Source organism: Nycticebus coucang, chromosome 2 (genome assembly GCF_027406575.1).
Source record: "Nycticebus coucang isolate mNycCou1 chromosome 2, mNycCou1.pri, whole genome shotgun sequence".
Taxonomy (NCBI): Eukaryota; Metazoa; Chordata; class Mammalia; order Primates; family Lorisidae; genus Nycticebus; species Nycticebus coucang.
Window position 1 is genome coordinate 112330436 of NC_069781.1, and position 13792 is coordinate 112344227.

Below are 13792 nucleotides of genomic sequence, written 5' to 3' on the forward strand. Positions count from 1 at the left end.
TAATGTTTCTACCTTCCTTCATAACTATGTACTTTTTTTTTTTTTTGAGACAGAGCCTCAAGCTGTCGCCCTGGGTAGAGTGCCGTAGCATCACATCACAGCTCACAGCAACCTCCAACTCCTGGGCTCAAGCGAGTCTCCTGTCTCCGCCTCCCAAGTAGCTGGGACTACAGGCGCCCGCCACAACGCCTGGCTATTTTTTGGTTGCAGCCGTCACTGTTGTTTGGCGGGCCCGGTTGGATTTGAACCCGCCAGCTCAGGTGTATGTAGCTGGCGCCCTAGCCGCTTGAGCCACAGGAGCCGAGCCCATAACTATGTACTTTTAATGTTACTTGGTACTAAAAATATCCTTTCTAATAATAACTGAAATTGAGAGTATAAAGTTTAAAATTGCATGATAGCTGTGGTCCATTAATACTCACATTCATTGGAAATACTACTATCTCTTCAAAATAATTATTTTATAATGGAACTTTACAGCAGATTATAAAGCATACCTTTCAATAAACCTATTCCTATGCAGGTTCCAGTAAAAATAGAAAACTAAATGCTATTTTGTTATTTTTTGATAAATTGTTTCCCTGTAGACTGCTATTACCAAAGGCCAGCAGTGATGATATGACTACCAGTAGCATCGTGCTAACTCTTTGGTCTTTATCAAGTGTACAGTGAATTCAAATGGGGAGATATAGCTTCCTTTGGATTAATTATCAGATGCTGCCCAGTATGGAACTATGGACCTGTAATAACTTGGAGGAACATTATTTGCCAGACTTATAACACACACATATCCTAAATTAGCTACAATTCATGCATTTTACCCAAATGTATATTTATTTCCTCCATAGTATTATAAAGGAAAATGAAGGTCAGGAGCAGTGACTCATGCCTGTAATCCTAGCATTCTGGGAGGCCAGTGGAGGAAGACTGCTTGAGGTCAAGTTCCAGACCAGCATGAGCAAAACGAGACTTCGTCTCTACTGAAAAATAGAAAGATCAGCTGGGTGTTGTAGTGGATATCTGTTAGCCCCGTCTTCTTGGGAGGTTGAGCCAGGAGGATAGCCTGTGCCCAAGAGTTTAAGGTCGCTGTGAGCTAGGCTGATGCCATGGCACTCCACCCAAGGCAAAAGAGTGAGATGCTGTCTCCAGAAAAAGAAACAAAAATGAAGCATTGTTTATTTCCACAATACTCCCCCTGTATGCGCATTCTTCCCACTTATTTTCTAGCCACCTTTTGGCTATTACCAGCTGCTCTCATCTGAGAGGAGAAAGCACTGAGGCAGCTGGCAGGGGAGGAAGGCTCACTGGTAATGGCCGAACCTCCCTTGAAGATCACACCCTTGGCTGCTCACACAAGCATCTCTCACAGAAAGCAAGTGCAGCACCTTCTTTTAGCCTACAGAGATCCACTGAGAAGGAAGAAAAAAATTAAGTATCATCTACTGTGTCTATTATAAAAAAGTGCTTTGTAACAGTTAACAGAAATGTTTTATAGCAAAAGAGAAGATCAAATCTGCAAATCTGCAATCAAATCTGCAAACACTGGGTTCTAATTAAGCCATCCACTATTGAAGAAGATCCCAAAGAACTTAAGTATATGGGGGGAAATATTCTAATTTCTACACCTCATATGGCACAGCACAGTGAAGCTCTTGAGAAGATAGAAGTTCACTTCCAGAACTATCACTCTCGTTGCTTTAGTATTAACCTTTCTTCATCTAATCAAACCAAACAATATTCTCATATGACCAGTCGCCTTCTGAGGGTAGTAATACAAAACACTGCATATTCAAGACACAGTAAATACCCAAATTACCAAGTCCCTCTTGTTCCCACCCCTAATCTTTGCCATTTATTAACCCCCCAACCAAAAAAAATTACTTAAACGTCATTAAAAGATCATTTTATTAGTTGCTAAAACAAATTACTGCAAATCTGGTGGTGATGAACAGTGGAAATTTATTCTCTCACAGTTTGGGCGGCCAAAAGTCCAGAACCAAAGTATCTGTCTGCAGAGTTGGTTCTTGGGGAGGCTGAGAGCAAATCCATTCCGTTTCCCTCCCCCACAGGCTTCTGGGGGCTGCTGGCAGCCTGCGCATTCCTGGGCCTCTGGATGCTTTACTCCATTCTCTGTTTCTGCCTTCACAACTCCTCCGTCCTCTTTTGTGTCTTGGCGTTGGATTTAAGGCATTCAGAAATAATACAGGATGATGTCATCTCAAGATCCTTATTTATACCTGCAAAGACCTTTTCTCCAAACAAGGTCATATTCATGTTCCACGTTGGCATGTCTTTCAAGGAAAGAGGGGTGGCACCAGTCACCCCACTACAGCCGCTGTCTTTCTCGGATTAGGTACATCCAAATTTCCAATAAATGCTTACTTCTTTAAAAATTTCAGAAACATGTCATGTCATCCTTTTTCTAAATCTTGTTTTATTTCACATGTTAGTTATCTGATCATTCTTTTCATGTGGATTCATTTCCTTATAAATCCTCCTCCTTGTGTTTTCATTAGTCACAGTGAAAAAGGTAGACCTAATGGAACAGGTAGGTATCACATGCATTTGGCCTACAAGAATAGCATTTTCCTCACTTACCAAAGTAGAAAAGGTACTGAGTCTTTGATCTAGGCAGTCTTCAATTTCACTATAATCTATGTTTTAATTTCTATTTATATAACCTAGTTGGAATAAATACTCTTATAATCACAAGGTTAAATATTGTTTACCTTATTCATATGCAAACATATCTGCAACCCAATACTGGGTTTCTATAAACTTGATGGTCTGTAGTAACCTGTCAATTTAACCTGTCAATATTTAACACTGACCTTAATTTTTACAGTTACTATTAGTTCATTCATACACTAATAAGGGCCATTTATGGTACATAAAAGGTACCAAAGGAGATTACTATCATGTGTATATCCTTAAATGAAACTACTTTTTGAAAGAATGACTTCACAAAATGAGAATATCTCCAAATTCTCCAAATCAGAAGGGCAAACACTTCAGATGTACTGGATGATGCAAGATTTCATTATTAATGTTGGAAAGGGGCTTTCTTAAATGGCTCTTCCAACAGAAGCAGCTCACCTATGCTTCTCATAGGAATAGAAGGACCAACACCTCTTTAGCTCCAAATCCAGGTTACTCACTAACCCCAACTTTTGTCCTGCTGCCAAAACACAATAAAGATGGCATGAAGCCTGGGAAACCCTCTCTCTTCTCCCACTCAGGACTCTGTGCAAGAAGCTCTTGGTGAGGGCACACATGTTTAAATGTAAACTTAACAGTTCAAAATACCCATGTCACATGTCATCCTTTAGGAAAACAGATCCAAACAGTGCTAATGTAACTAGCACAATAATTTAAAACTTAAGAACCATTGTCTTCACCATTTGTATGAACTAACAAGAGCACACTGGTGTACCTTGTTTTACTGTGCTTCACAAATACTGGGTTTCTATAAACTTGATGGTCTGTAGTAACCTGTCAAGAATCAGCACCATTTCTCCAACAGCAAGTGCTCACTTGAGGTATCTGCGTCACATTTTATTCTTTTTTTTTTTTAGAGATAGAGTCTCACTTTATCTCCCTAAGAGTGCCGTGGTGTCGCAGCTCACAGCAACCTCCAATTCCTGAGCTTAGGCAATTCTCTTGCCTCACCCTCCTGAGCAGCTGGGACTACAGGCGCCCACCGCAATGCCCAGCTAGTTTTCTGTTGCAGTCTGGCTGGGGCCAGGCTCAAACCCCCCACCCTCAGTATATGGGGCCGGCACCCTACCCACTGAGCCACAGACGCTGACACAACCGTATCACATTTTAGTAATGCCACACTCTTTCAAATGTTTTCATTATTATTAGATTTGTTATAGTGATCAGGGATTTGTGATGTTACTATCGTAATTGTTTTGAGGCACCACAAGCCACATCCATAAGAAAGTAAACCTAATTAATCAATGTTGTGTATGTTTTGACTGCTCTGCATACCGGCAGTTCCCCCATCTCTCTCCCTCTGCTCAGGTCTTTCTATTCCCAGAGAACACAATACTGAAATTAGACCAATTAATAATGCTACAATGGTATCTATGTGTTAAAGTGAAAGGAAAAGTCACACAGCTCTCACTGGAAATCAAAAGCTAGAAATGATTAAGCTTAGAGAAGAAAGCATGTCAGGAGCTGAGACAGGCCGAAAACTAGTACAGGCCTTTGTACTAGTATGAGTGCAAAGGAAAAACATTTGAAGGAAACTGAAAGTGATACTCAGGGAAAACATAAACAATAAGAAAGTGAAACAGCCTTAACCATGAGAAGTAGAAAGATTTATTTGAATAGCAGATCAAACCAGCTACAACATTCCCTTAAGCCTAAACCTAATCCAGAACAAGACCCTGATGCCCTTTAGCTCTAAAGTAAGAAGGCTGAGAGAGGTGAGGAAGCTGAAGAAGAATGGTGGAAGTGAGACGAGGTCGGTTTATGAGGAAAGAAGCATTTCCATAGCATAAAGGTGAAACAGCAAATGCTGATGGAGAAACTGCAGCAAGTTATCCAGAAGATCTAGCCAAGATTATTGATGAAGGTGGCTGCACTAAACAACATATTTTTGATGTAAACAAAACAGCTTTCTATTGAAAGAAGATGCCAGCCAGGACTTTCACAGTTAGAGAGCAGAAGTCACATCAATGCCTGGCTTCAAAGACAGCTGACTCTGTTGCTAAGGACTAACACAGCTGGTGACTTAAAGCCAATGCTCCTTTACCATTCCAAAAATCCTAAGGCCCTTAGAAACTATGCTAAAACAACTCTGCCTGTGGTTGATAAATGTAACAACAAAGCCTAGATGATAGCATATGTCTTTACAGCATGGTTTACTGATTATTTCAAGCCTACTGTTGAGAATTACTGTTTAGAAGATTCTTTACCAAATATTACTACTCACTGACAATATACCCAGTCTCTCAAGAGCTCTGATGGAAAAGGACAAGGAAATTCAATGTTTTCATGCCTGCTAACACAACATCCATTCGGCAGCCTACAGATCAAGAAGTAATTTCTACTTTCAATTCCTATTACTTAAGAAATACATTTTATAAGGCTATAGCTACCATAGAAAGTGATTCCTCTGATGGATCTGGGCAAAGTAAACCGAAAACCTTCTGGAAAAGATTCACTGTATATAGCATTAAGAACATTTATGATTCATGGGAGAAGGTCAAAATATCAAACTTAAAAGGAATTTGGAAGAAGTTAATCCCAATATCCATGGATGGCTTTGAGGGATTCAAGACTACAGTGGAAAAAGCAACCGCAGATGTAGAAATAGCAAGAGAATTAGAATCAGAAGTGGAGCCTGAAGGTAAGACTCAAGTGCTGCAATCTCATGATCAAACCTGAACAGATGAGCAGGTGCTTCTTACAGATGAACAAAAAAAGTAGTTTTTTAAGAACAAAATCTATTGCTGGTAAAGATGCTATGAATGTTTTGCTTGTTTGCTATGAATGCTTCTGAAATGAGAACAAAGGAATCAGAGCATCATATAAACTTAGTTGATAAAGCAGTTTTAGGACTTGAGAGAACTAACTCCAATTTTGAAAGAAGTTCTACTATGTGCTATCAAATAGCATCACAAGCTATTAAAAAAAAAAAAAAAAAACGGGCGGCGCCTGTGGCTCAAAGGAGTAGGGTGCTGGCCCCCATATACCAGAGGTGGTAGGTTCAAACCCGGCCCTGGCCAAAAACTGCAAAAAAAAAAAAAAAGAAAGAAAAACCTTATAAAAGAAAGTAAGAAAGTAAGAGCCAATCAATGCAGCCAACTTCATTACTACTGTCTTATTTGAGGTAACTGCCAAGGCCACCCCAACTTTCAGCTACCAACACCCTTACCAGTTAGCAGCCATCAACATCAAGACAAGACCTACCACAAAGATTGTAACTCAGTAAAGGCTCAGATTGAGACTGATTGTTAGCATTTTTAGCAATAAAGTATTTTTAAATTAAGGTATCTGCATTATATTTGACATAATGCAGTTGCACACTTATGATAGACCGTACGGTGTCAGTGTAACTTTCCCACGTGCTGGGAAACCAAAAGAATCTGTGTGAATCACTTTCTTGCAATATTTGCTTTATTGCAGTGGTCTGGAACCAAAACTGGCAATCTCTCTAACGTGTTCCTGTATTTTAATAGGGACTTTGCCAGAGGACCAAACAATATAGCACTAGTCTCTTTACTTAAAATATTGCTTTCTAAGTAACATGTTCTTGCCTTATAACCTGTTTCTAACAACACATCAAGCTTACTGAGACATGAGCATGAACAACTCATACCTCCACCAGGAATAATCGCCAACTTTGTTTCAACCAGGCCCATTTTTGCAGAGGAAGCTAAAATGAAAGAAAAAAAATTAAGTACCAACCATATCAGCACATTCAAATGTAACTATTTGAAAAGTTTTAAAATAAGATAATATAAAAGTATTGTTCACTAATACTTTTGTTACTAAAATCACTTCAAAAGGCATTTAGTTGTGGTAACAAATACTCAAAATGACATATTTTAGAAAACTCACAACATTTTTCCTTAAAAATTTGTTGTTGCTGTTTTGAGAGTGAGTCTCAGTCTGCCATCCTAGGTAGAGTGCCATGGAGTCATTACAGCTCACAGCAACCTCAGACTCCTGGGCTCAAACGACCCTCCTTCTTCAGCCTCCCAAGTAGCTGGGACTATAGGCACCCACCACAACATCCAGCTAATTTTTCTATTTTTCGTAGAGACTTGTTCAGACCGGTCTCAAACTCCTGAGCTCAAGCAATCTACCTGCCTCAGCCTCCCAGAGTGCTGGATTACAGGTGTGAGCCACCGCTCCCAGCCAAGGTTAAAAATTTCTTAGCACAGAATTGATTTTGGATGCAGAAAGACTACAGCTGACACTACCTTATTAGACTTGCTATTATTAACCCCTAGTTAAAGGTTTATATTCCATTAATTATTCAGGATCAGGAAAGAGACTGTGTCTGACAAGAATGAATTCTTTAGCTGCCTGAACACAGTTCCCCAGACCAAATAGCTTAATATATCATATCAGATATGGCAACTTTTCAAGCCCAAGTCTCTAGTTATTTTCTGACGAATGGTTTTACTATTCTGAGCTGGATAGGGCTCCTCTTCTCATTTTGTTTTCACAGCTACTTTAAAATATCTTATTTTATTTCTTTATTTGCATAGCCAAATGTCCTTCCCACATCTTAATTCCCAGATCTTGCATTCTTCTAGAAATGGACTGCATGTACCGTAGCTTTTCAATTTCAAACCCAGTGATTTCATAACAAGAAAACAGAGACCTGAAATGAAGTGAAAAGGAGGAAAAAGTACCCCTAGATTGGTAACTCCGAATCCCAAGGAAATGTCTCATAAAATTATTAAAAACTGGATTCTGTTGACTCAACTTTTATTATGTGGCCACATCGGAAGTGACAGTGGGAACCGAGGGAAGATCAGCAACAGCTCTGTCTGTGACGCCCACATCTCAGTCTGGACAGTGAAGACATCAGCAAAGCTAAGACTGTATACAGTACAGTGACCCAATAATACATGGAGAGCGGCGCACATCGCTCCAGTGAAACAGTGTGGGCTGCAAGGCCAGCCCAGTCACTTCTCTGGAGCCGCTGCTTCTCTGTGCTCTGCTCCAGCCTTCACCTGTACCCCCAAAGAACCCACCCTGGGACTGTCAGGGAAATGGAGTGGGTGAGCACGTGTCAAATGCCAGAACAGCATGGGCACCAGTCAGCATGTAGTAAAGTATATTCATATCATCCTCAGAAAACCACTAAGCAAGAGAGCGAACTTCAAAAAGACTAGAGTTATTATTATCGTAGCTGACAGTGACTAGCCTTGGACTAAGTACATCCATAGATTAGTTTACTTAATCTTCATAATATTAACAGTCATTTTCCCCTTTCCCTCTAAACAGAAAAAGACTTATCTAGAAAGGCAGCACCTATGATTTCAAACTCAGTTCTGTCTGACCCAAATTCTCCCAAGCAGCAATAAAAGATCATTTTTTTTAAAGTGAGAATTTCAAATACACCATCTAATAGGTGACTTTTTAAAAAATGTTCCACTAAGTAACAAGAAGCAGAATAAAATATTTACAATTATCTGAAGAATAAACACAAACTTTATTTTTTTTAAATTATGTCTTAACAAGATTAATTCTCACCTGCTACTCGTATGTCACATGCTAAAGCCAGTTCAAGACCACCACCTAATGCAAGCCCATCTATTGCTGCGATTGTTGGCACAGGAAGATTAGCTGAAATGCAAACAAAAACATCATAAGATCATTACCTCACTGTGTGATTCACTTTAAATATTTTTCTGTGAATATATATTTTAAATGGAATATCATGTAAACACTGTTATACCCCTTCAACAGCATATAAGGATTTCCATCATTATTCTTTAAAACATTACATAATGATTGTATAGTGTTCCATCATGAGTGTATAATAATCTCTTAAGCCTTACTGAGTTAACTTTCATAAATATTTTTTGTTGAATTAATGGAATCACAGTTCTATGACTTTTTAATCAAAAAGCCTAAAATTTTCTATGAGATATTTGGTTCATACAAATTTCAAGTTGAAATGACTTATGTATAATAGTGAAATTCATGATCCTTTACTTCAGTGCTCAGAAAGAAAGAGTCTCATTCAAAGAAGTGACATCTGCTCAAACAAGAAAGAAAACACTCAAGTGGTGGTTGTGGCTTCAGCCATCAAGTTCTGTCACTTAGTCGGCAACACTGGCACTACAAATGGAGTTGGCAGCCACCAGGCTCTACCACTTCAGAGGCAAGAAGCCTTAAGAACCTGCCCAGAGGCATGACTAGAAGGGATCAACCAGTCACAGAGCTCAAAACTGGACTTTCGTGAGTCTAGAAAGAGTACTGTGTTAATGTGGCTTTTGTAAATTATAACATACTACATTTCATTTTTATAACTAGTTCAGTAAGTACCTGGCTGGGTTACTTATTCTGTGAAGCAAAACCCTTTCCATTAATTTTATTTCTGACTGTGGGAATGTGCAGCTAGGCTGGCCAAGCTTAATAGATAAACAGAATATGGATTTTAAAAATGACTGCCCCCCCACCCCCAATCTCTCTCTTAGCTATTTCCATACATGAAATTCCCAAACAGAGGCTCACTCCTTGACCCCTTTTAAAACATCCAACTTTGCTGCAGCATACTGAGCCCCATTCTGAGATCCAGCCTGACAAGGACGGGAAGGAGCACACACAGGCACTGCCACAGGAGGCAGGGCACATCTGGAAGAGCGAGGGTGGCCAGGGCTTTGGCTCAGGCCATATTTCACTATTTGTTCCTGTCTGAACATTTATGGGGGAGGTAGGGACTTAAAAGGACAGGACACATTCAAAAGGTGCTCTCCAGCACTATGTGCAAAGAAAATACCAGACAGCCACGTCAGCTTTAACTGCTGGTAAATGAGAGTAATGTGCAAATAATATCTAATAATTTTATGTGGAAAAAAAAGCAAAGAAAAATCAATGGCAAATTAATCCAAGTGGTTCCCAAGGTCATCTCAGGCTACTGTAAGTGAAATAGAACAACTTTGTTATCCTCTCTCGCCCCATCTTCCTTCCTAATCTCTGGCCAGAGAGATTATCTATTTCCAGACTCTCTCAATCTGTGACCTCTCCAATCTCAAGTCTCTCCCATCCAAACCTTTCCTTAGGCCTGCCTGAGGCCCTCCAGATCGCCTTCTACAGACTGGCTTCTGGGAGGAGTAGAGTACATATGTCCATGGTACCTGTACCCACTCACCTCCAAACCACTGGGACTGTTCCTGCATCAGTCACCAGCAACATCCAGTGCACGCTCCCTCCTTTAATTCCTCTCTTCACTTGCCTACTGGGTCCCTCATCTTTTCCTGCCTTCCCACCTGCCTCTGGTGATTTCTCAGCCTTCTCACTGAATACAAGTTCTACATAGGAGTTCTCATTCCCACCTACAAATTTTGCTACTGCCTATAATACCAATGATGTCCAAATCTCTACCTCAAATCTGAATCTCTCCAAACTGCACCTGTACAGCCACCGACCTGTTAGACACACCCATTTACATCTTTATCATGTCCCAATCCATTTATTTTCAATCTTCCTTCTAGATTCTATTTTGGTTAGCAACAACGTTATACACTAAGTCCCAGAAGTTCTCCTTTCCAATACCCTTATATCCAATTATTTTCTAAGCCCTTATACCTCACAAATCTCCAAGCCTCCATCCCTTTTCTACTGCCAGAGTTGAGTCCCATCATTTCATACCAGCAAGAATTCCCGATTGATCCTCGCCTGCAGTTTGCAGCCTTTTGATGTACCTTCCCCATTTCCTATAAAGTAATCTTCTTAAAATGCAAGCACATGCTCATTCCCTATTTAAAACTGTAGAATGACTTACTCCATCGTCAAAAATACAGTAAATGTTCAGCATGGCATGGGAGGCTCCTGGAACTAAGTTCTGCCTACTGTCTTTTTTATCCAACCTCAGAAAGACACTCTATTCGAGCCCCCACCTACGGAAAGCCCCCCATAAGTCATTCCCATCAGGACTCTGCGTGTACAACTTACAGCTCCACCTGGAATGCCTGGCTAGTCCCTACTTGTCTTTATAGGTAAGTGTCTCTTCATTTATGCTTCCATGGCACTCTGTACATATTTTCTGTCAAAGCCTTCACTATCAGTGCTGCCCAATGGCCTCCTTGCCACTCCAGGACAAACCTGCAGAGTTTTCAATGCCTCTGCCCCCTCTATTAAATTAAATGTGGCATTTTGCCTACTTTTCTTTATTATTAACCTCTTTTCTTTGATACTAAAATAAGTAAGTATAGTCCTACAGAGCTACAGGAAAGAATTATGAATTCTAAACTGGAGTGAGTGCACGGAGAAAGTGCTGCATGAGTGCTAAGGTGTTCTCTAAGTAGCTGCCAGAGGCTGTGACATTATGAAATACACGTTTGGTCTTCATCCCTGTTCCCAGCCATACAGCCCCTTTGGAATCTCCAGAGTGGTAAGAGTGTCTTTAGCATGCTAATAAGATGACTGGTGGCTGGGGGACCCTAGACAGTTTCGCAGTGGGGGTTGGTCTCCAGGAAGACCAAGGCAAGATTACAGGATTGGGATTTCCAGCCTCACCCTCAATCTCCTAGGAGGGCACATGGGTAGCAGGTTAAGCTGATTGCCGATGGCCAATGATTTAATCAGTGCTGACTACTTACTGATTTAATCAGTTCTGAGGTCTCCATAAACACCCCATAGGACAGTGTTTGGAAGGGCTTCTGGATATGAACACGAGGAGATACCCAGAGGAGACATGGAAGCTCCGCCTCTCCCCTGCCTCACTCCATGCATCTCTTCCTCGGCTGTTCACCTACATCCTTTGTAACACCCTTTATAATAAACGTGTGGCCATGTGCAAAGTATTTCCCTGAGTTCTGTTAGTGCTCTAGCAAATCAACTGAAACTAAGGAGGATATCGTGGGAATTGTCAATATATAGCCAGTTGGTGAAGTACAGGCTACAACCTACTACTCTGCAGGTCTGAGCTCTCCATTGTGGGATCTGACACTATCTTGCAGGTATGAATTAGAGGACACTCAGCTGTCTCTAATTCGGAGGGAGCGGGCACACACTGAGGACGAACGTTCCAGGTTCCACGTGAATCGAGTGTGGCATTTATTCATGAGTGGAGCGTGAGCGTGAGCGTGCTGAGGCAGGGGTGGGGGGCTCAGACCAGTCAGTGCATGCTCAGGTTTTTGTGACTCTAAATATAGATATCAGAGTGCTTTCTTCTACGTGCTTATATTTTTCAGAATTAATAAAAATTATTTTAAAATATGATAGTTAAGAATTTGAGAAATTAAGTTTCTCAAGGGTATAAAATTTTAAAATGCCAGGGCTTGTTTTGCTTTGTTAAAGGCCCCCACACCAGAGCTGCTGTAAAAGGAGCCAGGGTAGGTGCCAAGAGATACACCAGAGGTGAGGGCTGGGGACCTGAAGATGGGGACAGGAATTCTAAGAGCAACAAGACTCAGGCACCAGGGGCCTGACAATTTGTAAGAAAAATATCAATGGTAAACATAACTTATAAGAAATATATAAGACAAAATAATAAAGAATTGGGGGTCCTTATACAAAAAGAACAAGGAAAACGGGATACTAATATTCTCAAATTATTAAAAAGGTTAACTATTTGGTACTTTCAAATATGAATGAAGTTAGCATTATAAAAAGCTGTCTATAAATTTTTTCCTACTAGAGAATTAAGTAGAACAGCTTAATTAGTATTCAATGAGAAATTAAATATTAGCTGTTTTACCATATCATAAATTCTAAAGCGATACAAAATCCTAATTTTCCCCTAAAAGATGTCTGTTTCAATAAATTGTTTTCAGAAAAACATTCATCATCTCAAAGCACATGCTGGTTTCATAGTTACCTGTTATGCTTGGTTTTTTGTTTGTTTTGTTTTTTTTTACATCTAGTATTTCTTCTACTTGAAAGCACTTAGTCATCGAGGAAACTCAATAAAACCTATCTTGAGAATGGCAGATTATCAGTTTTAAAGAAACAAAGAAATAACAAAATGGCAGTTGTACACGAGAGCAGATGAACATGACAGGACTACAAGGCCACTGAGTAATGGCTATTCCCAACAGCAGTAGGAAGAAATGATGACTCAGTGTGTTATGCAACCAACGGGATCAGATACTATTTTGAGTTCTGTACCAGGAAATGAGCCAGGTATGAGAAAGAAGATAATAATCCTTTGAAATGCTCCTAAAAATATAATTAAAGCAAACAATTAAACTCTTTGCTATTTTAAGGAGGGGGGCAGCTGTAAGGAAGGCCTCTGACTCACTTTGGTAGTTTGTGGGACCCAACGGCCTAAGATAGCTGGAAGCAGAGAGCTATGAAGGTGGGGGAAAGGAAAGTATTTATTTTCAACTCCCAAATAAATACAACACATTAGATATGTTATTTGCTTCTAGAAAAATATAAATCAATTTGCGCGGTGCCTATGGCCCAAGGAGTAGAACACTGGTCCCATATACTAGGGGTGGCGGGTTCAAGCCTGGCCCAGGCCAAAAGAACTGCAAAAATAAATAAATAAATAAATAAATAAAAATAAATATATATATATATATAAATCAATTTTTTATATATTTTGCTATTTTAAGGAGGGGGCAGCTGTAAGGAAGGCCTCTGCTATATATATATATATATACTCACACATACACACATATACACTTATATACATATATACAACAAAATAGCAAAAATACGCTAGAGTCAAACTATGATTTTTTTTTTTAAATTTGAATTTGCTTGAAGTAGAGTGTTCCTATGCAAAACACAGAAACCAAACATTTCAACAAAAAGGCCCCATGTAGTATGCTGAAAGTCTGAACATTTGAAATCTTTCTACAAGAACAGAAATAAAATCAAAGTTCACTCAAAATTACAATGAATTCCTGATTATCCCTAATTTCCATTAATATTTCACATAACATCATTGTGTTCTCCCATTTCTGTAACTGGGTTTTAAAGAAACACAAAAACAAAACAAGGCCTGAGCAAAGCCAGCCGGCTGGCTTGGCCTCAGCTCTCCTGCAGGCCCACACCAGAATTGCTGCAGGGGCCAGTGTGGCTGCCCATGGACACACCAGAGGTGAGGTCAGGGGCCTACAAGACAGGAGTCCCAAGAGCGAGG

At 40.0% G+C, this 13792-nt stretch overlaps 1 protein-coding gene across 3 annotated transcripts in view; it reads right to left on the reverse strand.

The window, feature by feature from the left end:
• AUH (AU RNA binding methylglutaconyl-CoA hydratase) overlaps positions 1-13792 on the reverse strand; it is a 195622-nt gene that overhangs the window by 83604 nt on the left and 98226 nt on the right. For all 3 annotated transcript variants that reach the window (XR_008377495.1, XM_053579025.1, XM_053579028.1), the window contains exons 5-6: positions 8224-8316; positions 6332-6388 (exon numbers count right to left, since the gene is read on the reverse strand). Coding sequence is in view for 2 of the 3 variants with exons in the window: in XM_053579025.1 (XP_053435000.1) it covers positions 6332-6388; positions 8224-8316 (150 nt within the window). In the remaining variant the exon portion in view is untranslated. The remainder of the gene's footprint in view (positions 1-6331; positions 6389-8223; positions 8317-13792) is intronic.